Source organism: Candidozyma haemuli (genome assembly GCF_002926055.2).
Source record: "Candidozyma haemuli strain B11899 chromosome Unknown J_2014730914, whole genome shotgun sequence".
NCBI classification, from domain to species: domain Eukaryota; kingdom Fungi; phylum Ascomycota; class Pichiomycetes; order Serinales; family Metschnikowiaceae; genus Candidozyma; species Candidozyma haemuli.
This window is the reverse complement of record NW_020289908.1, coordinates 159,196-184,691: the sequence shown is the minus strand read 5'-3', so window position 1 is coordinate 184,691 and position 25,496 is coordinate 159,196. Positions and strand designations below refer to the sequence as shown.

General features: G+C 45.3%; 11 protein-coding genes across 11 annotated transcripts; 4 read left to right on the top strand and 7 right to left on the bottom strand. All coding sequences in view use genetic code 12, as the record gives it.

The window, feature by feature from the left end:
* Nucleotides 1-1,202: 1,202 nt before the first annotated feature.
* On the bottom strand, nt 1,203-1,658 carry CXQ85_005356 (uncharacterized protein; the record flags this gene model as incomplete). Its single annotated transcript, XM_025488952.1, has 1 exon — nt 1,203-1,658. One exon carries the CDS (start codon nt 1,656-1,658, stop codon nt 1,203-1,205), a length of 456 nt encoding a protein of 151 aa, XP_025343268.1.
* Nucleotides 1,659-2,343: 685 nt separating this feature from the next.
* Nucleotides 2,344-3,888, bottom strand: CXQ85_005355 (ferric reductase family protein; the record flags this gene model as incomplete). Its single annotated transcript, XM_025488951.1, has 1 exon — nt 2,344-3,888. One exon carries the CDS (start codon nt 3,886-3,888, stop codon nt 2,344-2,346), a length of 1,545 nt encoding a protein of 514 aa, XP_025343267.1.
* A 1,159-nt stretch (nt 3,889-5,047) lies between these two features.
* Nucleotides 5,048-5,488, bottom strand: CXQ85_005354 (uncharacterized protein; the record flags this gene model as incomplete). Its single annotated transcript, XM_025488950.1, has 1 exon — nt 5,048-5,488. One exon carries the CDS (start codon nt 5,486-5,488, stop codon nt 5,048-5,050), a length of 441 nt encoding a protein of 146 aa, XP_025343266.1.
* A 683-nt stretch (nt 5,489-6,171) lies between these two features.
* Nucleotides 6,172-7,542, bottom strand: CXQ85_005353 (uncharacterized protein; the record flags this gene model as incomplete). The annotated part of the gene is made up of 1 exon (XM_025488949.1): nt 6,172-7,542. The coding sequence occupies one exon, from the start codon at nt 7,540-7,542 to the stop codon at nt 6,172-6,174; it is 1,371 nt and encodes a 456-aa protein (XP_025343265.1).
* Nucleotides 7,543-7,956: 414 nt separating this feature from the next.
* On the bottom strand, nt 7,957-8,961 carry BTS1 (farnesyltranstransferase; the record flags this gene model as incomplete). The annotated part of the gene is made up of 1 exon (XM_025488948.1): nt 7,957-8,961. One exon carries the CDS (start codon nt 8,959-8,961, stop codon nt 7,957-7,959), a length of 1,005 nt encoding a protein of 334 aa, XP_025343264.1.
* A 185-nt stretch (nt 8,962-9,146) lies between these two features.
* Nucleotides 9,147-10,124, top strand: CXQ85_005351 (uncharacterized protein; the record flags this gene model as incomplete). Its single annotated transcript, XM_025488947.1, has 1 exon — nt 9,147-10,124. One exon carries the CDS (start codon nt 9,147-9,149, stop codon nt 10,122-10,124), a length of 978 nt encoding a protein of 325 aa, XP_025343263.1.
* A 1,543-nt stretch (nt 10,125-11,667) lies between these two features.
* CXQ85_005350 (uncharacterized protein) lies at nt 11,668-14,031 on the top strand (the record flags this gene model as incomplete). The annotated part of the gene is made up of 1 exon (XM_025488946.1): nt 11,668-14,031. One exon carries the CDS (start codon nt 11,668-11,670, stop codon nt 14,029-14,031), a length of 2,364 nt encoding a protein of 787 aa, XP_025343262.1.
* Nucleotides 14,032-14,159: 128 nt separating this feature from the next.
* Nucleotides 14,160-14,885, top strand: CXQ85_005349 (uncharacterized protein; the record flags this gene model as incomplete). Its single annotated transcript, XM_025488945.1, has 1 exon — nt 14,160-14,885. The coding sequence occupies one exon, from the start codon at nt 14,160-14,162 to the stop codon at nt 14,883-14,885; it is 726 nt and encodes a 241-aa protein (XP_025343261.1).
* Nucleotides 14,886-15,096: 211 nt separating this feature from the next.
* SPT6 (chromatin-remodeling histone chaperone) lies at nt 15,097-19,425 on the top strand (the record flags this gene model as incomplete). Its single annotated transcript, XM_025488944.1, has 1 exon — nt 15,097-19,425. The coding sequence occupies one exon, from the start codon at nt 15,097-15,099 to the stop codon at nt 19,423-19,425; it is 4,329 nt and encodes a 1,442-aa protein (XP_025343260.1).
* Nucleotides 19,426-19,517: 92 nt separating this feature from the next.
* Nucleotides 19,518-20,789, bottom strand: CXQ85_005347 (uncharacterized protein; the record flags this gene model as incomplete). The annotated part of the gene is made up of 1 exon (XM_025488943.1): nt 19,518-20,789. The coding sequence occupies one exon, from the start codon at nt 20,787-20,789 to the stop codon at nt 19,518-19,520; it is 1,272 nt and encodes a 423-aa protein (XP_025343259.1).
* A 310-nt stretch (nt 20,790-21,099) lies between these two features.
* On the bottom strand, nt 21,100-24,021 carry CXQ85_005346 (pheromone-regulated protein; the record flags this gene model as incomplete). Its single annotated transcript, XM_025488942.1, has 1 exon — nt 21,100-24,021. The coding sequence occupies one exon, from the start codon at nt 24,019-24,021 to the stop codon at nt 21,100-21,102; it is 2,922 nt and encodes a 973-aa protein (XP_025343258.1).
* Nucleotides 24,022-25,496: the final 1,475 nt, after the last annotated feature.

The window sequence follows — 25,496 nt, the reverse complement described above, 5'->3', positions numbered from 1 at the left end:
TGGTTTAATGTACTACAATGGGCAGTTAGAAGGTTTAGTTCTCTTTATGTATAGGTATTCCTGGAGGTGCTTGAACGGGTCTGTTTTGCCGTGATAGGAAAATATTTCCACTCTCTCTTAATGTTTAAGTGGAGATGATTCAACTCGATTCCAATTACCCCTTACTAGAGCTTTTGTGTGCCAAGTTTGGTCTGCAAGAAAAGATGTTTGATCTTGTCGCCAAGAATTAAAGGTTAACCGTAACATCGGGATCTGGTTTTCACGCCGAGCTGAACCTTATTTGGAGACACCACTTCCGGTGGATGAGTGGTGGGTATTTGGGCTTAATACTTGGCTTTGCGTAGTTTCACCATTTGCATGGCCATTTAACAGCTCTTCGACTTCGTGACGAGGTAACTGCCAGGTCTGAGCGATATCCCTAGCGAGTCCATGGGGAGTTACAGAAAACAGCATTTAACTCACAGGGACATTAATTTCACAGAAGAGACCATCTCTAAACTTCTCATCATCTAATTCATCAATTAAATTTAGCTTCAGGCCTTGGCTCATCACACTTCTCTTACCTATCTCATGCCGGCTTCACTCATTGCCATGGAGGACACTTTTCGGGCATTTCGGGAGTTTGCTAGCTTCTAGACAATACAAAGAGCCTTTTAAATGTTCTATTTATACAAATATGCTTATTTTGTATTTTTGTCAAAGGTTTTTATTTTCTCTCAATGTTGTCTACCTCTTACGTAAATTGCGAAATACAAATTGAGGGTCAGTCTCAGGAGGAAAAACAAAAAAAAAAAAAAAAAAAATAACAATATTTGCATGCAATTAATTCAAAGTCTTTCAGCTAAATCAAGTCCTAATTTGTGAAAGAAGCTTTGCGTGGGCTGCAATGTTTCAGGTACCTCGGCAAGACTTGACTTTGTAGTGGCTGCGAAACCTTACGCAAGGTAAGGTTATCTGATACGAGAATGTGCGTCATGATAAAGCAAGATCTTGCAAAGAACTGAATTAAGCTGACAATGATGCTTTTGATCTTCAAGCTTCTGAACTACAAAAATGATATCTCGGCTACCTACTATAACAATATGCTCGAAATCAACTATTCATTTATTAAGTAATAAAAGACAAGAAGCGAAACAAATTAAAAGAAACAGCAAACTTTCCTCAAACATCCAACTCTGAATGTCTCTAAGGCGTAATCATATCTAGATCAACAAAGCGGCAACGCCAGCGAAACCAGCAACACCAGCAGCAACACCAAGGTTACCGGCAGCACCTTCGTAAGAGGAAACCTCAGCGTGAGGAGCCTCAGCAGAGGACTCAGCAGCTGGGGCCTCAGTCTCCTGAGCCTCAGAAGTCTTAGCCTCCTCAGTAGTAGCCTCAGCAGAAGACTCAACATCCTCAGCCTCAGCAGTAGAGGTGGCTTCAGCCTCAGCACTGGAGTAGTAACCAGTGGACCAGATGGTCTTGGTGTAAGTGTTAGTACCCTTGGTACCAGTGATAACCTTGTAGGTAATGAAGGCACCCTCTGGGGTAGTCAAGTCCTCAGGCTCAGTGATGGTCTCAACGTAGGTGGCACCATCGTTGGTGACAGTAACGTATTTCAAAGCAGAGACAGCGGAGGCAGCAATGGAGGCGAGGAGAACAGTAGAGAATTGCATTTTTGTTTAACGAGTGGATTGATGATAGAAAGAAGAAAAAAATATAATCAGGGCCAGGATCATCCCATTATATAGTTTGCTGCCGCAATGCAAAGCCGTATATCGGTCCACAGCGATCAAATAGATAAATTCCTGAGATTGGCTATACACCTTTTGGGGGCAAGCCAAAGCATACGATCCGTGATATCGGGTACAGTTCCGAAGACCACCCGGCTGCAAAATATTCGACTACATGCTCTGCAGAGACGCTGCGCATGCACATGTCTAGCAAAGATGGAGTTTCAACGAAATTTGAAAGGAAAAACGCCATCATCGTAATGTCAAGCCTTTGTTCATTATTTTCACATTTTTTCCCCGTCTTCTTACCATCTCTATGGTGTTTTCTGACTTGACGTAAAATAGACACATGCTCGGCCCGTCCGATCCGCAGCCATCAGTGCGTATCCGAGACGTGCCAAGCTTTTTGGACGTCGCCTTAAATATAATGTCACCAGCTTCCGAGTGCCACAGACGCAACACAAAGTTTAGCAGGGATCGAGGCCATTGGCTGTGCAAGTTGCTTTGATGGATTTGGAAACGCAATTGCCCAAAGCGACCACTGTGGAGTCACAGTAGGTTGGATTTTGAGGGAATAGAAAAAATTGTGGTCTTACGAAAATTGTCAAAAATGAAATCCTCCTATTACCTAAATTGCAAAACTTTCTGCTAAAAACTCTACCTGATTGCTCCTTGTCCATTGCTCGCAATCTGTTAATAAGGATGATGGCCCGCATGCAACAACAAGGCTCGACTCCTCTTCCGCGGTCTCATGGTACTCGCTAAGAACCGTTGATATAACTGGCCTTCCACTTTGCACCTTCAAAGCAGTCAAATGATCGACCTCGAAATCTTTTGTCTGTGGCTCCACAGTTTGGTCAAGCATAGGCTCTTCAAGGTCGTCCATTTGGTAGTACTGCGTGTCTGGCACTTTCTTTCTGAAACCCTGAATAGCGCCTTTTATCCTCTGGAAAAAGCTTGTGAAAGTTCTCTTTGGCGTCTCGATATTTGACGTACCTGTAACAAAAATATCAATTTTGGCATCTTTGTATTGAGGAGAAAGTTCCAATAAACCCGATTCAGGGTCTTCCTGGTGACAAAGTATTCCACTCTCCTTCAAAACAAACAAGTCTTCTTTCTGTCTCACAATAACACAGAACCTTAGGTTGTAATGCTTTGGAATCTCTTCATTAGATGCTTTCTTGTTTCTGAAGTGGAAGTATTTGAAGATGGGCAACCCAAAAGCCAAGCCTGAGCCACCACTAACTATACTGATGTTATCGTTGAGATTTCTCGTGAAGAAGAATTCATCAAAGGCAGGGAAAGGCAGTGAAACAGTGTAGCAAAAGTAATTTTGGGATGCCAAATGCAAGGCAAATTTGTTGGTTCTCTTCAACACCAAATCAACGTACTCTTCGTTGTCTAAAGAAGCAATAGTGTACGGGTGAGTAGCAAAGAGCCATGACTTTGGATTCAAGAACGACGGCGAGATCCGAATATGAGACCCAGGCGAGAAATATGTAAGCATAGAGTCGTCCTGGTTGTTTCTGAATTTGGTTGATGCCTTTATAACCTTTTCAAGTGGGATTCTTACCATCATCAACCCGCTTTCAGGGACGCTAATAGTGTAGTAACTGTTGGACTCATCAACCTTGTCTTTGATATTGTAGCTCAAGTAGATCTTGGCTGCTGTATGGTACACCAACAAATACAAACTTCCAAAGACGTATAAGTTTGCTTCAGGCATGCTATGAAGATACATCAAGGGTACGGAAACCCAAGCAGTAATGATATGCAAAGCATAGAAGAGCTTATAGCAGCGTTCACGAATTCCTCTTATTCCAAGAAGTAGCGTAATGAACAAAAGCAAGAAGTTGACCACACCAGGAAACATCAACTTATCAAAGGTCTTATGGAGCTCATTCTTGTGGATCCAGAAACCAAAGAATCCAAGAGAGTGGAGCAGCACCGATAAAATGCAAACTCGTGAAATCCACTTATGGAGCGGTATCAAATGCATATACAAGACATTTGGCAATGGGTTGGGTTTCAAAGATAAAAAGATGATCAATGGGTACAATGCAAGACCAACTCTGCCAGCTCTCTTCAACATCCCAAGACTGATTTTAAAATGGATGTAATCAGGCGTCTCCTTGATGCCCAGGTACCAAGGAATGAACAAAAGCAAGGACATGAAGACCAGCCATATAAGGACTTGAAGCAGTAGTGGGAAGTAAACCAACCTCCTTACCATCCTAAGTAGCCAGCCATCTTTCTTACTTGCTCTAGGTGATATTCTAACCTTAAGGGAACCAGAAAGGCCTATAGTTATGATATTCACACAAGATAAGGCAAACACAAAGTACCCATACTTTTTGTTAAGATTAGCCCAAGGAGAATTTGCCCCATCGCCATCCCACCTTCTGTAAATTTCATACGTTTCCAAAGTCCCTGGCTCCATAGTACTAAATGGTTGCAAAAGAGAGATATGAGAAACACCAAAAGATATATCTACCTCATCACTATAAACCCATCGAGGGGACCAATACCCCGCCAGCCAATGGAAACCTCTTCATTGGTAGACGATCTCTTGGCTTTTCCAAAAACCAGCGGTTTTGTACGATCCGAAGTTTGGCACCTTTCAAAGAGATGGAATAGATAGAGCGTCTGGGCTCGGAACGCAAGGCAACTTTGGCAAAGAGAAAGCGTACAGCAACTGCAGCCACAAGTGGGGGACAATGAGCCGATACATTGAAGAATATAGGAATTCTAGCATATTTTACAAATTTTTTTTTCTACTTTTGGGCAGGTGCATTGGAGTCGCCTTGTCTGTTTGCCTCACTGTGGTGAGATCTTCTTCTGCGGCCCGAGACACCGAAGAGGCATCCGAGATGGGTGCAAATACGAAGTGCCCCCTGTGAAATCAAAAGGGCCAGAACAAGGAGTATTAGTAAAGGGGTATGCATTGTTAGACCGGCTCGGCAGTTGCAAGAGAGGGCCAAAAAAAAAAAAAAAAAAAAAAAAAAAAGGAAGGGAAGGAATGTTGGGTGAAGTGTATCATGGTGGGAGCCATGAGGTAAGCACATTCTAAGAGGATATTAATGTGGTTTTCCAAGGAAGTAAGTGCCATATCAGGATTATTTTTTGTGGTAGTAGATTAATCAAGGGTCCTTAAGTAGCTTTAATTTGTCCTTCAAATCAGATAGGTTAACAGAGAAGAAACAGTGTGATTACGATCTACCAGGCTCTACGTCAAGTAGTTTATCCCAGTTGTCTATATCAAAGTAGCACAAATTTATTAATTAGCTCGGCATGATGCCTAGGGCTCATTTAACTATATATCTTAACGTCACTTACAAAAGCATGGCGACAGCAGCAACGGCAACACCACCAACAGCAACAACCTTACCAGCACCAGAGTCAGAAGAAGAGCTCACCTCAGAAGCCTCAGAGGAAGCAGACTCAATAGCAGAGCTGTTTGGAACAGTCTCAGAGAGGGTCTTTGTGTAAGTAGCAGAGTCCTGTTCGACGGTCAAGTGGGTGGTGGAAACAGACTCCAAGCCATAAGTGTTGGTAGCAGTCTTTGTGTAAGTAGCATCGTCATTTTCAATGACAATGGTGCTGGTGTAGGTACCAGAAGTTGGGGTAGTGGTAGCCTGGCCAGTGTTCTTCTCAGTTCTGGTTTTAGTGTAAGTAGCACCGTTAGCAGTGACAGCGACGGTAAAAGTAAGGGAAGAGTCAGCAGCAGCGACAACAGCAGCGAGACCAGAAAGCAAAATAGTAGAAAACTTCATTATGGTGGAGAAAAATAATTTATTCGAGAGCCTTTTTCGATGGTGGGAGACTCCTGCTTATATATTTTGTAAGTATACCTCCTTCAGACCGCCGTAAAGCCACTCATTTACCGGAATAAGCCTGCAAACTATGCCGATGACTTCCTTCTCATGCTCAATGATTGTTCTGATAGTCCCTAGAACTAGGTTCACAAAAAGACGATCCGAAGGTTCCTGCTCGGGCCGACATGTTGTACCTCAGAGACATGCTCAGACTGCAAAACTTTAGACGCACAATTTTCGTATGCACAGGAGATGAACATCGAAATGCAAGGCAGAACAACCAATACGTCTGAAATGATGCTGATTTATGCTTAGCTAAAATTCGTTTTTTCTTGAATGCTAAGACTTTTTTTCAAAAATAGCCAATGTGCTTGCCACGAAATGTCACCTCCAAAGTTCCGTAGCGTGAGGTTGACATGATGCATGTAAGCGGCCATTAAGCCCTGATTTCCGATGATCTTTACCTTTGATGAAGGCTTTCTCCACGTAGAAAAGCGCCGTGTCTCTTTGGCTTTCATTGTAGTGCCACATGAAAAGAAAGGCACCGGTGCATGGAGCATATGAGGCATTTGCGGGCCGTCTGATTAATCAGATTATGCATTTGAGAACCGGTCGGACCGGCTTAGCAAACTCCCATGCAGCTAGACGCCCCATTCCATTGGTTCACTATTTTTCTCGTCTCCGTATTCTGGAGGGGGATTTCCGTAGCCCGGAGGCTTGATATCTTCTTCGTCCAGCTCCAGTTTGTCTCGTTTCTGCAAGACAATTGGACACATCATTTTGAAGTACACTTCATTGGAAATATCTTCAGAAGATGCCACTCCAAGAGCCACTTGAAGCTCAAAATCCCTCTTTATATTACAGGTGATAAAAGACTGACCCACATCCTGAATATCGCAATCCCACCATGCTGGATCAAGATCAAGCTTGTATAGCTCTCCCTTTCCCAGACTTTGCTTCGCATCGTTTACCGGTACCGGTTCGAAATCAGTGAAGCTAATCTCATTATCAAGTGGCTTATCTAAAAGCGTATACTTGTGTGTCCTGCGAGAATGCTTCACAGCAAAGTACCGTATTCTCAGTACAAGTTTGATCTTGATGCTTGATATGCGAAGCTTGAACGAGTCAGAATTGTGCTCGCCCTTTTCGTTGTTATCGTCACCTGCTAGCTCTCTTAAAGCTCCTCCAGAGATTGGCGTTTGCAATGATAGCAGGACAAAATTCGAAAGCTTTGCGTTACTTCGTAACACACGTTGAGTATCGCCCAAAGAAGTTTTGAGTTGTGGCCCCATATACTGGACAGCCAAATCCATTGGTAATTGGATACCATCTGATGAAAACAATTTCTTGAAAAAGCCCTCCACCTTCATTGTTCCCTCGGGTGTATATTTAAGCTCTTTGGAGCAATCATCGTGGTAAGGGTGAACCTTCTTGTTAATGATGTGGTTCACCGAAAACGTCATGTCATTATTGTTAGGGTAAAACTTCATATCTTCAGATGCTTTTGTATTGAACTTAAACATTGATGGATTTCTTACTGTCGCTATAACTGAATAGTCGACACGGCAGTAATTGTCGAAGGACGACCTGTGATAGTACGTGGGAGCCAAAGCCACTTCATCGGTAGGCTCTTTCCTCGTATACCCACGGGAATGCAAGAACTTCTTTTCTTCCTTACAATCAGGATTGTGGTCTTTTCCTGGAAAAGTGAATGCAAAAGGATAAGAGTATGAACCCTCCGTCAATGTATATGACCCTGAGGATGAAACGACCTGGATATCTGGAGGAGGAAACAATGTTGCCACTTCTTTCAATAAGATATGTTTTTCCAACTTGGTGACGTAACCCTGCCCAGAATGGACTTTATTTCTGGATCTCGACTGGCCCAAGAAAGTGATGTCAATGGAGGAGAGATCCACCTTTTCGTCGACAGTGAGGTTCACCGTCCCTGAGACAATGTCACCAGTAGTATATATTATATCATGATCAAGTTCGATTTTTAGATCGGCCATTATGTGTTGAGGTACTCATTTGTGGGGAATTGAGTCCTATTTATAAATGAAGGCTCATCGTTGATTGATACGGGCAGTGGGGGAAAATGATGCAGCACTTGCGTCGAAGCTGTGGTAGATATATGCAGTTCACAGAGAAAGGACCAAAAGAAAGAACCTGCAATTTTAGCTTTCCAGGAGTCACTTGAGGTCCAGAAAAGTAGATAAATTAGATTGAAGTCTACCAAGAGCCTCTTTTTGAGGTTATTTGGTATTATTCATAGCTTCGTTCTCATTTTGTCGAAACATCAAGGCACATTCCAAAGTGCGCTTACATAAGCGGACTTTTTAGACCCTGCACTTCAACAGTCAATGCCTGTCAACTCATAACCGATAAGAAAGAGCCATATGCAATAAAGTCACGAAAAACGCAACTCATACTTCTGGGACTTCGCCCAAATGCGTGATCACCTTCATGAGTAGAGAATCTTCAGCACCACCTTCACCGACCAAAAATGCCTGCGCCTTAGCCACATACTCCTGGAGAAGCTTATAGGTTACCTTCAAGGATTGGGTCGCTTGCTGCATGTACAAGACGGTTTCCTCCAACTTTGCAGGCACCTGAAGTCTCTGCTTTACCAGGTTGTAGCCAAAGAATAGATCATGGATAGGCGAGCCAGGAGGAACCTCCTTCAATGCGTATAGTATAGGCAAGGAGATCTTGCCCTCTGCCAAATCCTCTCCACGAATACCCTTCATCTCTTGGTACCTGTCATCCACCAAATTCAAATAGTCGTCACGAACCTGGTAGATGATGCCGAGCAAATTGGAAAACGTCACCAACTTCTCGATCTCAACAGTGCAATCATCAGTAAAGAGCGCCAATAGTCTCACTGAAAGCCTGAACAAACCGCCAGTTTTGTTCATCACCATAAGCAAATACTCCTGAAGTGATGGAAGCTCGGCTTCCCCATGATGCCACTGGCGTAAAAGGGTATCCCGCCAGAAGATGTCAAGGCCCTGGCCATGATGCAAGTTCAACATTTCATCCACAAGAATGCTATTAGTTCGAGTCTGGAGTTCACTCACACTGACAGAAGGATGCTTTCTTAGCTCTGGAAGCACGTTGGTGGCCCTCCTAAGCGCTTCAAAGTACATAAGGTTACCACAATTGATGGTTAGTGGAGTACCGTACTTGATATGGGCACTCTCCTGGCCTCGTCTCTTCTCGGATGCATCCTCAATATCGTCAATCAACAACGACAGATCGTGAAAGATCGAAATAATCGTCCCGATCTCTTCAAGCACAGCTTTATCCTGGATCTTAAAGAACATCTCGTTGAAGGCCACGATAAAGCGGTACCTCATATTCTGGTTGTTCCCAGGAATACTGGATATGTACGAGTACGGCTCCGTTAACACGGTTGGAATAGGATCCATCCCGGTCCTTCCAATGAGCGCGTCAATGCTGAAGTTCTCCATATATGCGTAATTGTGGCAAAAGATGCTCGGTGGTGATAGTAGTTACACATTATATAGTGCGCGACCAACTATACATGTACTGGTAGTACTACAACTGTCTACTACACCTATAAAGCCACAGCCAACTATCCATCCAGTAATCAATGGACGTTGCTAACATTATAGCCATACCGCCAGTGACCAGGATATGGCTTGGCTCAGTTCTTGTGATTTCCTCGGCCATCAGCTTGTCATTGGTGCATCCAGCCAAACTACATTACCTTCTAGGAGCCTCTCTGTGGCTACGCATCTTCACCACGTTTAGCACATGGGGAGAAATAGGGTTTCAGTTATTACTACGAATGATGTTTGCGAAGGTCACTTGTGGAAACATAGAGCAGTCTTATATATTGGAATTGGGCATGTTTCCTAGAAGGGTGGTTCGCCTGCTTGACGAACGGAAACGTACGTTGTTGAAACAGAAGTTTGAACAGTATAAGACATTTGATTTTGCCTGGTTTTTGTTCCAGCTTGCTATGTCTACCATTGTTGCTGCCCATCTTCAGCGTTATGTCACGGGCACGTTTGTTGTGCCGCCATGGGTTATGGGGTACGTCCTCGACAATGTGCTTTTCTACATTTCGGGGAAACTTACACCTGAAGAAGGGATTCCCGTGTTTATCGTGATGGTGAAGAAGAGATACGCCTTCTGGGCATTCTCGTTCATCAATTACTTTCTTTCAGACGAGTTTTTGACTATACCTCAAATGTATAGCCAATGGGGGACACTTCAGACCATAAGGTTCATTGCCACAGGCCCGGTTCTCTGGTGTACTATCTCCAAGTCGCTTATAGGCCACTTTTGGTGGTTTGTGAGGTACTACTTGTTGGAGGATTTGTACAATGAAAGCAAAACGGTCTCTCGCGAGGCGTGGCAAAGCGCTTTTGATGCTTACGAGACGAGAGATCCTTTGAAGGAGAAGTTGAAGACAGTGGTAGGTGACGTGTTAAGGTTTATTGTGCTTCCACCATGGTACACTGTAATTGTGCCACGTCTCATACAAGAAGAGCTCGTACAGGAGGAGCCAGAAGATGAAGAACCGGTGGCTGAAGAACCAGAACTCATTGGTGAGGTTCAGTGAGTGACAGAATAAAGATACCTAGGAGCCTAGCTTGCGGTGAACAGAAGGTTTGGCTACTGGTACAGCCAACCACATCACTCACGTTAAGTACAGATCACCAGGCCGCCGTGACCCTTCAAAGAAGAAACGACTATGCATATACGATTGCAAATATGAACATATCACAGCAATTACGTGTCTCAGCTGGCGAACGAGTCAAACCTCTGGAACTGTAAGAGAACAGGCTGGCCAAGATAGCACCCTCTAGCGGCCACCCTCTTGTGGCCACCAAAGCTTCCTCACCCCAAGAAGATACCCCAGACTCTCTACTGTTGCTCTTTTTAAGCTTTAAACGAAATGCCCAGTATTCTCTGATACGACCGACTACATCCGCCCGGACCATTGCGGACTCGGACATCTCACAAGCCGAGCCAGAATCATGAAAGATACGATGAACATCAATTACACTGCCTAATTTGGAAACACCCCCACCATTTAAAACTCCCTACTAACCACTCCCAACCTTCCCTGACCCAACTCGCCCTGCGAGAACGCCTGCCCGGTTTCTCGTGCCTTGTTCTTCCCCAAACTCCCCAAAGTTACTCAAAGCCTAATTAGCTTTAGGAATCGCAAACCTACAGTACCCACAAGACCCACAAAACCCCAACCCTTTGCTAAAACCACGTCAGTCACTACGAGCCCGATAGCCCTAAACTTCTAATCTGGTACAGGTTTCTATTTTTTAATTCTTTTTTTATCCACTTCCTCCTTTTTTTTTTTTTACCTGCTCTTTCCGTGTTTCGACGGATATGGCGTGCCGCCAGTCTGCCCACCAACGCAGGCTATGCTGTGGCTGCGAAACGCCAATGGCTGCAAAATAGGGCGCCTAGACAGCACAAAATCACGAAAGGAGAAGCAAAGGAGAACAGCAAACAGAAGACGAGAGCCACCAAAAAGAAGAAGAAGAGTGAAATCAAACAATGGCAGAAACACAAGTTCGTGGCTATGCCTGGTATTCTTTTTGCTCGTCTTCCACTTCCAAATCATGGCTTCCCCTGGGGCGCCTATTCGCAGTGGAATACCACTTCTCGCTTCTGGCCTGGACGCTTAACTATACCGACTGTGCCATGATTTACAAGAAAACCACCCTAAAAACACCTTTTTCTAGAAAGAAGTTTTTTTCTTCAGCGTACACAAACACGTACCAGGCAGCCCCAGCACCGGTTTCCCCTGACTTCGCCATGCTGTTTGCCTTTTTCCTTCCCAATCAGTATACCTTTTTTAGTTCCTACCCCAGGCACTGTGCACAACAGGCAGGCAGGCCTGCGCCATGCCTGTGGGATCCTCTAATCAATCAAACCACCTACCTTCCTCCACCCAACCCCTACCACTTTTTTCTTTTTTCCTTCAATAGATAAGACCTAGTTGGTTTTTCATTTTTATTCACGGCTGAGGTGTCATTTGTGGTTTTCCGCCTACTACTGTCTTTCCCTTGCCTCCCGGCGTTTCCGAGTCCCTTCCGTTTTTCCCTGAAACCCCTGCCATCCCTGCCATCCCTCCTGTGATGTCTGTGCTAGGCGCCATAACGTCTGAGGTCCACGACAACGTGTCAGCAGGAATCCACCCGTCGGTGCTGGCGCTTGTGGATGCTTTCCTTGCGTATTTGAAGGAACCCAGGTACCTGAACCCGCTAGGGTTATCCGATTTGGGCCTGTTATTTGCCAACTTTTATGCTGACCTCAATTCCTTGGTCATATACATATATACCCAGCTGAACCTGAACAAACGCCAGCTTTTGGCCAACCTGACGCTTTTCCAGAACGACTCCAAGACTTTTGATTACTTGGTGGCCTTGGCGAACTACTCCCCGCTGTCTATCAAGCGAGTCCGTCGCTCTGATCCTCATGCTTTATTCCAACTAAGGGTTTTCGCTTACTATAAGTTTATTACCATTGTGGATACCATTGAAAGGGCCCAGTATGATCTTTTTAACTCGAGTAGTCCGGGCGATAAGCTGACCTTGTTCGATAAGATCTTCCGTTTTGACGAGAAGGATATTCGGGCTCAGCAGCTCTGGACCGAGAAGATCAAGCTCCTCAAGAACTTGAATTTACCGTTGAGCTCCTTTTGTGAGTCCCACAATAAGGATGAAAGCGCCAAGTTGGACGAGTACTTCCTCACCTTGGACGCCTCCGAAAGCCTCACTTTGCATGATATCAAGAAGAACTTTAAACTCCTCAACCTTGTGAAAACCCCTTCCACGAAACTCAAATACTTGGTCAACACTCAGAAGTTAATTGTTCGTCTTTTGTCAAACTTTTACAATGATCCTACCAAGGTTAACAACGACATCTTACTCCCTGCCCTCATTTATATCATCATTTACCACCTCCCTGAAGATGTCCCCGAGATCCCTGAAATCGATAGCCCTCCTGAATCTTACGACTTATACCTTAACCTCACGTTTATCAAGAATTTCCTCAACGTTATTGACGCGTATAAGGTTGACGTGACCACCTTCACCCTCAACACCTCCTTGAGTTCCTACAAACCTACTGGCAAGAAGCGTCCCTTCTCCCGCGGCGAACGCAAGAATTCCAGCTCCAACCTTTACGATCTTATCAACTTGAAGGAGGCAAGCGAGAATGAATCCCCCCTTTCGGATGACAGTGATCCTATCTACGCGACTGCAGACCTTCAATCCGATAAGTCCTTGATTGAGCACATTCAGAAGAACTATTTGAACTTTGGCGAGTTGCAGTATTACCTTACCAACTTTGAAGCAGTCATTTACTTCTTGCTGAACTCTACGCTTGATGAGATCGTACCAGAAGGTTTCCTGATCCCGGAGTCTTTCAAGCAGAGTGAGTTGGTCAACAAACCTTTGCACAAGATACTTGATGACGAGTTAGGGCCTGTTCCTTCTATCGTGAAGACTGAAGTTGACGAGGAACAACTTTCCAAGACCCTTGACGAGGAACTTGATATCAACAGATCGCGCTCTGGCTCGTTGTTCAATACCATCTCTACTGCTGTCCAATCTTCGGTTAACCGTTCACGCTCGAACTCAGGAGCCATTAAGAGTGGTAAGGATAATGTTGTTCATGGCGACTTTGAATCATCGATTTACGGAGCACCGTTTTCGAACAACGAAGCATACGGATTTACCCGTATGCGGAATATATTGGGCAAACTTGGCTCTTCTGCTATCCAATTCCGCCAGGGGTTAGAAGAAGAGTTGAACCTGGGTGCCTTTGCTGGCTCAGACCTCCAGGTTAATGAAACTAGACAGAAGCGAGCCAGTACCCTTTTAGACAAGATTTCGCCAAACCAGTCGAGAACAAGGTCGGAATCACTCGATGCCACTGGTGGATCTTCAAACAACACCATTCATACGCATTCCCGCAAGCCAACATTTTCCCTGAAGTTTTCGACAGCTGCCTCAGAATTTATGACTAAGTTCAGCGCTGCCGCTAACAATCCCTCGGGACATGTCCAGGCGACTAACCCAGGGCATGTTTCAAACCTTTCCTTGCATTCCTTTGACGAACAGTCACCCTTTGAGGAGTCCAGGCCTGCTATTGGTGAACGTACTTCCAGTCTTCACACTATGGATAGATGGTTTAACAACTTTGCCAATGATGAGAATGGTGGAGCTGTTCATGAAAATACCACACTGAACCACCAGTCTTCTAGCAGTGCCGCAAGCAATGCTTTTACCAACAATGAAGATTCGGTGTTTAGCTCTACTGCGGAAGAATTGACGAAGTTCCAACACAGCGATTTTGATTCCTTGACTATTCAGGACTTGAAGCTCATGAAGAATTACTACGATCAGTTATGTTCCGAGTATATTGCTACCAAGACGGATTCAAAAACCAGCAATGAATATCTCCCCTTGGATACCAAAGATCAGCCCAGCATCTAAGACAGGCTTTTTCGCAGCCAGTGGGTATGTACTGCATCCAGTACCAATGGGGTTCCAGAAAAATCCGAGATAAGGCTATATAATACTGTGGAGATCTCGTGCTTCTTCTACAGCACTGGCTTTTAAGTATGGCTACTGTGATGTCTCCTACCCCGAATCAGCCTATTTTTGGGAAGAGGCGAGCCCGCGATGGTCTAGAACATGATCACAAAAGAGTGAGGCTAGATAGGTTGCTCTCCAAACTCTCCTTAGAGCAAGATGAGCCTCCTGCCAAGCGCACTCCACTGATTGAGCCAGACCTCGAGATCAATCCATTACTTGATTTTTCGGACGAAGATAAGAGACCAAAGAGCGGAATCGATGCCTACATTAGCGAAAAGTTGATTGCAAGTATGCAAGAGAGGGTCAAGGAAGGCCTCGCCGTGGGACGCTGGTACATCCCAGCGGGTATCGTGATATTGCATTTTCAACGATGGGTGCGTCGTCTTTTTAACTCTTTTATTAAAAGGTATAATGCTTCTCATCCTGATAAAGCGCCGGTCAGCCCGTTCAGAAGCTACAGCAAGATAGTCAAACTTGTGTGCTCACCTGATATGAACTTCAGTGTGGATGACCTACGGCAGATTTTGATGGATGAGAATCATCGAGAGCAAAGAGACATTGCACGGCGCAAGCTGAAGCGCGAAGATAAGAGACACATTGAAGAGATTAAGGAAGAAGAAGGCATTTTTGCAACCACGAGCTACACATACTGGGACCGGTTCGCCGAAGTGAGCCGTGACATCGATATGGATATCGAGCTGCTGTCGGCGGCTGTGTCTGACGGTCTGGACCTGGACATGATGGACATGTGACGTCCCCAAACTGCATAGGAAGTTATAGAATACGAGAAACGACAAAGACACGGTGAGTGTAGGAGCGCCAGAGGCATACACCATTTAAGTAGCGAGCATAGTGTAGACACCCGTGCCTCCGAACCCAAGTGAGTGAAAATCTACCAAAAAAACACTAAGACAAGCAGGTTTCCCCAGCTGCTCCTCAAAACCTCCATATATTAAAGAAACCATGTCTTTGGAACAGGAGCGGGACGCTCTTCCGAAAGAGGAAAGTGAAATCCGCAACGACGCTTCTGACGACAATTCGTCGGAAGGAGGTGACGATGTGATGGACGACTCCTCTGAAGAAGACGATGACGACAACGACGAAGAAGCCATGCAGAAAGTCAGAGAAGGGTTTATCGTGGACGATGACGAGGATGATGATTTAGCTGGACTGCGCAAGAAGCGTAGAAAGCACAAGCGTAAGAGAGAGAAGGAGAGGAGCCAAGCAGACCCCAACGATGCTCTTGACGACGACGATTTGGAGCTCTTGAGGGAGAACTCGGGCGCAGCGCCACTGAGACCATCACAGAACAAGTTTAAGCGTCTTAAAAGAGCTGCTCCAGAAGATGAGGACGGCGAAGACGGAGAGGCTGAAGAACCCTCGGCAGGAAAGCCTAGAGACAGACTTACAGATTTCTTCTCTGACGACGAAGGCGAGGCCGAAGAATTGGGCGGAGACGAAGATACCGCTCGTGCTGGTCGTGATGAGGGCAATATCTTGGATGAGTTTGAGGATTTCATTGAGGAGGACGAGTTTTCAGATGAAGAAGAAGCCAGAGCTCACAAGTTACAGCAGCAGAAGGAACGTGCCAAGCGGAAGGGTCCTAAGTTGGATACTCTGAAGCTTTCCAGTGTCGACCGAGAGAGTTTGCAGCAGTTGTTTGAAGTGTTCGGTAACGGTGCTGACTACGACTGGGCATTGGAGGCTCAGGATCTTGAGGAAGAGGGCAACAACGAGCAAGAGCCTACTGCATTGGACGAGGTCTTTGAGCACTCTGAGTTGAAGGATCGTATGCTTACAGAAGAGGATAACTTGATCCGTATCATTGACGTTCCTGAACGTTTCCAGAAGTACAGAAGTAACCTTAACTACTTGGACTTGGAAGGTGTCGAATTACAGCGTGAGAAGAGATGGATCGGTGATATTCTTTTCGCTGAAAAGCAGCAAACCTTCGATGGTCCACTCAAGGAGCCTTTCTACGAAGCTGTTGGAAAGGTGGTTGAGTTCATCTCCAAGGATAACTGGGAGGTTCCTTTCATTTGCGCCCACAGACGTGATTTCTTGATCTTCACCGAAGAAGTCCCCGAAGCTGATGGATCTGTCCGTAATGTTGTTCACAAGTTACTTTTTGAGGACGACTTGTGGCGTATCGTTCGTCTTGATATCGAGTACCACACTCTCTACGAGAAGAGACTCAACACAGAAAAAATAATCAACGACTTGAAACTCGATGACGACCTCGTCAAGGACATTCAGGCCATCGACACCATGGTGGGCATCCAAGACTTGCAAGACTACATCAACTTCACATACTCTGCTGAAATCAAAAAGCTAAGTGATAACAAGGAAGAGGAACAAGATGGCGAAGACGAGGACAGAAAGCAGGGCAAGAAGCATTCCAAGTACGCCATTTACGAACGTATCAGAGAGAACGTTTTGTACGACGCTGTCAAGGGTTACGGTATCTCTGCCAAGGAGTTTGGTGAAAACGTCCAGGACCAGTCACTCAAGAACTACGAGGTTCCTTACAGAATTCATGCCACTGATGACTCTTATGAGACTCCCGATGACATGATTGAGAGACTTGTCGAGGATGATGAAATCTTATTCAAAGACCCTAAAAATGCATTGAGCGCTGTCAGAAAGACATACGCCGAGGAGATTTTCCACAACCCCAAAATTAGATCTGAGGTGAGACAAGTCTACAAGAACTTTGCCTCTATTTCTGTGACATTGACCGAGAAGGGCCGTCTGAGCATCGACAATCACAGCCCATACGCAGACATCAAATACGCCAAAGGCTTCTCTCCTGCTGATTTGGTCAGTAAGCCTGATGTCTTGCTCAGAATGCTTAATGCCGAGGCTAACGGTTTGATCATCATCAAGGTCGAGACTTCTGACTATGATAGCTGGTTTCAATCTATTCTCAACTGTTTGACCTCCGATGGTACATCGGAAATTTCCGAGCAGTGGAACAAGGAGAGAGAAAGCACATTGGCTATGGCCTTTAAGCGTTTGACATCGATGGTTTCCATGAACACTAAGGAAGACTTGCGTCGTGAATGTGAGCGTCTCGTTGCTGCTGAGCTCAGAACCAGGTTCTTGTCCAAGGTTGACCAGGCCCCATTCACTCCTTTCGGATATGACAAAGGTACGAAGCCTAATGTCTTGGCTCTTTCTTTCGGTAAAGGTGACTTCGACAGTGCTGTTGTTGGTGCATTTGTCAAGGACACTGGCAGAATTAGCGACTACTTCAAGTCTGACAACAACCCTACCAGAGATAGAGAAGGTGGAGAAAGGTTCGCTGGTCAACTTAAGGAGTTTTTCGACACCAGACTTTACAACCATAAGCCAGACGTCATTGTTGTCTCCGGTTACAGCGCCAACACCAAGAGGCTTTATGACATTGTCAAGAACTTTGTTTCCAAATATGAAATTCTTTGCAATGTGGATGATCTTAATGATGCTGCAACTCCTCCACTTCTTCCAGTGATCTGGGGTCAGGATGAAACTGCCAGACTTTATCAAGGTTCCGAGAGGGCTCTTATAGAACTTTCAGACAAGCCCCCATTGGTTAAGTACTGTGTCGGTTTGGCCAAGTATGTCCAGAGTCCTTTATTGGAGTACGTTTCCCTTAAGGAAGATATCTTGTCATTGACTTTCTACGAACACCAGAACCTTCTTTCAGATGACGCTATCCACGAGGCATTCGATACCGTGTTTGTGGATATTGTGAACATGGTGGGTGTGGAAATCAACGAAGCTCTTCGTGACCCATACTACGCACAGCTTCTACCATTTGTCGCCGGTTTGGGTCCAAGAAAGGCCTCCGGTTTGATCAGAAATATTAGCTCGAAGCTTGGTACTTTGACCACCAGAAGTGATTTGATTGAGAATGAGCTCTCTACTGCCAACATTTTCTTCAACTGCTCGTCTTTCTTGAGTATACCATACGATGAGGGTGTTACTGTCATGGACTCTTCGATCGAGTTGCTAGATGCTACTCGTATTCATCCTGAAGACTACAGTTTGGCTAGAAAGATGGCTGCTGATGCTCTTGATTTGGATGAAGAAGATATGGCCCATATTGATGAACAGGGAGGTATCATTTACCAGTTGATGCAAGAAGGTGTGAACAAGGTTGATGACTTGAACTTGACAGCATTCGGTAAAGAGTTGGAATCTAAGTTTGGTAAGAAGAAGTACGCTACTCTTCAAAGTATCAAGGAGGAACTTGTGAACAACTTTGAAGAACTCAGGAGATCATTCCACTTGCTTGATCTCATTGAGGTCTTCCGCATGTTGACGGGTGAGACTGTCGAGAGTTTCAACAGAGGCACGATCTGTCCTGTTACTGTCAACCGTGTCGGTAAGAACTTCCGTGATGAGAATGCCAGAGTCAAATTCTTGCGTGTCTCCACGACGTCACTTATTTCTGGTACCGTTGAAGAGGGTCACATTTTGAAGAACTCTGATTTCCAACAAGGCCAAGTCATCCAGGTTGTCGTGTTGGACGTCAACTACGAGGCTTTCAGTGCTACCTTCAGTTCGCTTCCAGAGGACATTAAGAAAGCATCTGGTCCTAAGTTCCTTAAGGATCCTACCAAGTGGGACTTCCAGCAAGAGGAACTCGACAAGCAGAAGGAGAGAGCTAAGGAGAACGCCAAACTTGCTAAGACAAGGAACGTTCAGCATCCATTATTCCACAACTTCAACGCCAGACAGGCAGAGGAGTTCTTGGCTCCACAATCTGTTGGTGACTGTGTCATTCGTCCATCATCTAGAGGTCCTGAATACTTGACCGTCACATGGAAGGTGGCCAACAACTTGTTCCAGCATCTCAGTGTGAAAGAAATCAACCACGCTGGTGGTAAAGAGTACGTCGTTGAAGGTAAGAAATATGCCGATTTGGATCAGATGGTTTTCCAGCATGTCCAGGCAATTGCCAAGCACGTCAACGAAATGTGCCGTCATCCAAAATTCCGTGAAGGTACTCTTTCAGAAGTCCACGAGTGGTTGGAGTCTTATACGAAAGCCAACCCAAAGAACAGTGCTTACGTCTTCTGTTACGACCACAAGGCCCCAGGTTGGTTTTTGCTTCTATTTAAGGTCAACGTCAAGACGCCGGTGACTACGTGGCACGTCAAGACAGAATGCAACGGGTTTGTGTTGAAGGGGTTCTCGTACCCTAACATGATGAGATTATGTAATGGTTTCAAGCAGACATTCAAGAGTCTTGTCAATGATAAGTCGAGGGGCCACAGCCAGCCTTACGGCGGGTACGGCTACTAGGTTGGATCAAAAATTTCCTTCAAACTGTGTTATATATATAATTAAAAAGAATCATTCGAACTGACCTATATATGTATCTTTTCTTTCTAGGTTTACTGGTTGACCTTTCTAAGCTTGGAACGGTAACTGTCGCCGTCAACGTAAGTGCCCATCAACCAGCGGTCACCGCCATTGGAATCGGAGAATTGGTTTCTTGAGTGGAGCACTCTGCGGTTGTCGAAGATAACGCAGCTTCCTTCAGGCAGCTTCACCTCGTAAGTATTCTGTGGGTCATTAATGAAATCCTCGAAAAGCCTCATACCTCTCAAGAAGTCCTGCCAAAGCTGGGCATCTTCAGAAGTAGTGACATGGAATTCGAAAGGACCCTGGAAAGGTGGAGCATAATTAACCTCCTTGATTTGAGGCTCGCCAGTGGTGAAGTTTTTAACGAAGGGATCCTCCACAACGAGCGGGCGCAAGTAATAGTAATACTCGTTATTATTATTATAGTGATACGTGATTGGCACCTTCTTGAGCGCTTCATAGGCAGCCGGATCAGTATCACGAATGTGGTGGGCAGCAGCAAAAGAATCAGCAAAGATATTTTCACCACCCAAAGTAGTGTTTTGGATGAAATGCAAAAGTTGCAAACCTGGAGGCGACTCATAATAGAGCAAGTCCATATGCAATGGGAGGAACACGTTTGTGTTGGCAATGTTCTTAGCGTTCTTCTCGTTCTTCACATCAAAGAGAACACCGTAGAATGTCTTCTTGATGTAACCGAACCGAGACGCCAACTTCGCCACAGGCCATAAGTGTTCGTTTTCTGGTTTAATCGACCCGAGCTGTGGATCATTCTGTGGGTCTTCGACGTTCTCAATAAACGAAAGTCCATACTTGTTCAAGTTATTCAACACCTTCTTGAACACATCGTCCTTGGAAAAGTACCCATGATAGTCAACCTTGAGTTCATCCAAATTAGGCACAAGATCTTTGTTTCTCCAGTAAACCTTCTCTTCAGGGAAAAACTTACCCTGGAATCTACCCTTCACTGTCAGTGACTTTTCCAAGAAGGATTCCGGGTAGGTGGATTGAAGAGAGTTTGAGCCTTGCTGCCATTTAACAAAAAGAGCCTTCTCTCCATCCTTTTCACCAACATAAGGCTTTTCAGCAATACTGACGCCTTGGGATATACTGGCAGTTGTAAAGGACTTCTGACTGGTGGAAATGTCCACAGAATCCGGGGAAGTGCAAGAGTCTCTTAAAAAGACATTATCGAAAGAAACATCCTTGCCTCCGACATTAACTGTTACAGACTTGTTATCGTAAGCCTGAAGCGATAAACGACGGTGTGAAGTTAGACGTCGTGTGACTCTGGAAAGCATGGTTGTAGATGTGCTATTGGTGGAAGCTCGGTTGAAAGATTTGTGGGGTGATTCCGCGGTTGCAAAAAAAAAAAATATTGACACCCACGAGGTTCGAACTCGTGCCTCCGAAGAGACCAGGAATGTATGGTAAGGTGACCTTACCCTGGCGCCTTAGACCACTCGGCCAGAGTGCCAATTTGTGAGAGTATGAGACAGCAAGCAATATAGGTAAAACAGGCAAACAGGCCAAAAATAGTCAAAAATTTGAGTTAGAAGCTCAATTTTTTTACACTACATTATCATCCCAATCTAATCCATTTTCTATAACCTAAAGCGTGAAAAGAGACGTCCTTCTCTTACCAAATGGGTAGACAACCAACGCAGCAGCGAATAATCCCACAGAAATACCAATCGACACCTCCACCATCGTAGCACCGAAGCTCAAAGATGACGATGTAGTCTCACCATCACCAATGGCCCCTTTAGTGGCGTTCGTGATTCGATTGGCAGTGTCAACACCAGCCAATAACGTACTCTTGGATGCGATACCAGATGGCACTTGCACGAAGATGGCTGGAAGCATAGCACTCACAGCCATACCTCTTCCGACACGCGAGTACATATTTCCTAGGATACCAATGATGAAAGAACCAATGGCAGCTGTGAATTCTGTGACGTTCTGGAAATGCTTACCTGCGAAATATGTTCCCACATAGGCAGTACAAGAAATGAAAAGCATCACCGGTAATTGCCTGAAACGTGCTTGATTAATCAACCCAAGACACGTTGTAAAAAGGGGGACAAACAAAATTCTCCACTCGTGTCTCAATTCATGATTTGCAGTACACTGCGCTTGATCGGTGGCATTCAGGTCAACCCAACCGTATAAAGCTGCTCCAAGTGTAATACCAAAACCCAAAAATAGCGAATAAATAATCGCATAAAACATTCTTACAGAGCCTGCAACGATATTCTTCGATTGCAACTCTAGCGATCCACACAAAATAATATAACCCGGTAAAATCAACGCTAGTGACCCTTGCGCAATAGCACCGAAACAGAAGGTATCACCACCATTAGCAGAACCGATTCCTCTTGCAACAAAGGAGACAACAATCGACGATGTGACTTCGAACACAGAAGAATACAAATGTGACTTCGAAGATACAAAGAATTGCAAATACCCAACAATTGCACCAAGACCGAAGGAAATAGGCACATCAAGCCATCCACCACCGAAACCGAAAGTACACACAGAACATGATCCTAGGGCATAAAGGAATACACTTACCCAAGGAGGATATTGGTTTTTTCTTCTCAACAACTCTTCAAGCTTCCTTGTGGCCTCCTCCACACTGGTCAAATCATGGATCACATCCTTGTAAATCTTATGGGTATCCGAAAGCTTCGACAAGTTGAGACCCTGAGCACATCTGACCAAGTGAACTTCGGATGTTCTGGTTGCTGCGTCACCGAAAGCGATAAGCATTGTACCAGGGAAATAGACGAACTGGCCATCAATCTCAAGCACACGACTTGTCATGACCATATACTCTTCCAATCTATGGGTTGGAGCACCATACAACATGAGTGCACGACAGATTCTAATGATGAAACGCTGTCTTTGAAGAATATCGGCAATGTGAACAGTAATACGCAACTTCTGGTCCTTATTCTTCTTCAATTTCTTCCCTAGACGGTTGCTGCTGCTTTGCTTAGGTGCCTTTGGACGGGCATTTTGAAACGAGGGTAACTTAGCAGCATCTTCGTCGAAATCTTCATCATCTGAACCATTTCCCGGCTTTTCAGTCTTTTTCTTGAACTTATTGGCCAATCTCTTGGGGCCCAGTTTGATATTGTTCTTGAGCTGAGTAAAGTCATGTTGACTAACGTTCTTAGAATTGTACTCACTGTCATCAAACTGCTCATCAGCAAGCATGGTATTTGTGGAAGAGTTGAAGGAGGCAGTAGACTTGCTGGCTCCTTGGTTCTGGTATAATTTCAACAAGGATGAAAGCACACCAGCATGCACTTGTTTGGGAGGAGCAACGTAGTCATCACCACCGCCTTCGGCAAGAAGCAAGTCATCGTCCTGTAAATCATCATCTAAGTTGTCACGGAGCAAGTCAGGGTTGGGCTGGTAGAATGGATTATCAGCCGAATCGATAGTGGCTTGTCTCTTGTGGCTGCTACTTCTCTCTGGCTCCTTCGCCTTCTCCTCCTGTTCGTGATCCAAGGAGGAACCCTCCTGTAAATCAACATCGGTAAATTCATTCTTCTCCTCAGGGGTATCGAAAGCAACCCTGTTCATGCGCTTCGATTCCTTGAGCTCTGGGGCATGGATATCAATCAAATCCCTAGCAGCTTCATTAAGCTCGGCATAGTTTAAGTTTTGCATTTCTATGGCGTGGTCCTCTGCTTCACCACCCACTTCTTCCTCTTCATCTATGCCTGGGTGCTCACCAGCCCTAGAAGCTCCAGGCGCCAAGCCGCCTCCACTGAGGCCACCGCCGCCCATATTTAGCACTCTGCCAATAAATGTGTCTGAGCGAGAGGGGGTATCGGCACTATCAGCCTGATCTAGCAACAGCTGCCTTCTAAAGATGTTTCTGATACTGCTGCTCTTTCTCGAGTTACGAGATGTATGAGAAGACGTTCTTCTAACGTCAGCAAGGTCAACCTCGTGCGAGCCAGACCTTGAGTGGGTACTATTAGAGCCCTTGGATTGGCGAGAGCCAATGGAACTGCGTCCACGAGGAGGTGGTTTTCTATACTCCTTAGGATCCACCTCTTCTTCGTCATCCTCTTCATCAGAAGAATCCTCAATTTCCAAAGGCATGGCAGTTTCGTCATTATCGTCAGATTCGTCATCATCGTCATCGTCATTTCCACCTCTTTGTTCTGGCATCCTGAAAGCAAAGTTGGGAAGATCCTTAGCACCCTCCTCCTCACGAGCACGGGCCAAAGACGACATGGAGACCGAGTCCAGATCAGACAGCGACGAATCCACGTTGTTATGAGACGAAGTACTCACCATGGTGTTTCTATTATGTGGGACATCTTCGCCCAGGTACTTGACGTTTCTATTGGCATTGCCAGTAATCTTCTTCTTTGCCTTGACCAAGTTGGTTTTGGCGTTCTGCTTCTTATTGTTCTTCCGAAGCGATGCTAAGTTCACCGCAGGCACGTTAAAGTTATGCTGGAAGTGGGACTCGTCTTCCGACGACGACAGGTCCAGAGGTCTTGACATGTTTAGGTAAATACCATATAAAGTGAGGAAACCCTGCCCTTGATATATAATGGCAGCAAGGCCCTTGGGTGCCTGGCGCGCGCAGCCTATGGCTGCGAAAGCTAGAAAGCAGAAGTTACAGCAGAAGCTACATTAAAAGGGCAAGTTTAGATGGGAAAAGCGGTGGAGTTTCTGGAAATACACCATTTAGCAGCGTTGGAGTTTACTGGTTATTTATCGCTGTTCGTTCGAGTTTCTGGGTTGGGACAGATGACGGTGGCTGATTCAACCAGAGGCCAGGTTATGCAAGCTAAAAAAAAAAACGCATTTTCAGTGCAGAACTGGCTGCGAAAGCAAGCCCAGAGGAAGAAAGGATGAACAGGAAAGGGGAGGGAGATGTGGCACATTAGGGAGGAAAGAAGAAGTGGATGACTTGAGAAAAGAACAAGAACCAGGAAAGTACAATAGCCAAGGCAACAACGACGAGGCGACTTTCCCAGGAAACAACCAGTGGTGGCCTTTTTTTTTCCACCTGCTGTGCCTCACCGTTGGGGCTGCAAGCAACACTTAACAATCAGCCAAGTGAACCAGCCAAGAGGAAAGACGTTCTGGAAAAACCAAAAGCTTAATTCCATTGGTTGTTGGGGGTTTTCTGGAATTCACAAAATAAAAAATCCTGGTTTGTTCAGCTTCACAATGGAATTCGCCAGTGAATTAAGACATGGCTTATTGGATGGTGGAGCTAGACTCGCTCGGCACCTGTCGTCTAGCTTTTTCCGGCGCCGCAGATTTTCACACTTGCAGAGTCTGCAAATTTGCACAGTTGCAAATTCTCTCGTTGCTGTAGAACACCGGCATCTTCGGTGACACAGATGCCTTGGGAGAGGGTTTTTTTTCTAAAGTAAGTTTTCTTTTTTCTTCCCTAAAAAGCAGGAAAACTGCCTGTTTACATCTCCTGAGGCGGTCGTGAATAACCTTTGTAAGCCTCGTTGAAACGTGGATCTTTTCTCGCTAATAGGGCCAGATGATCCGTCCGGAACCAGAATGGCTGCAAGACGCCGCGAGCAAGAGCCATGCCAGTATGGTCAATATGTAAGGTGTGTTTGGGCAAAAGATCAATCGCCATACATTTGGGAAACTATAAACAACGGAGAATCTAGGAGTTGCCGATGCACTATACAAGGCGTTTCATTCTAGTTCTTCTACGGCTTCTACAGCTTCTACGACTTCTTCTACCTTCCCTTCTACGGCTCGCTATGTTCGTTGACGCCCCACCATGTGAACTGTTACCAACTCGCCAGGCCAACACCTTTCCTTGACGTCATTAGGTTCCCTGCCTCGCTGCAAGGCGCCTGTTTTTGGTTCTCTTCCCTTTTTTTTTTTTTTCGAGCCTCACGGTGCCTTCAACTCATTCACTCTCGCAACACGGCATTCTGAAACAAACCTGAAACTTGGCTGCTTCCTAGCGCGTCTTACTTGGGGCTACCTAACCGTTT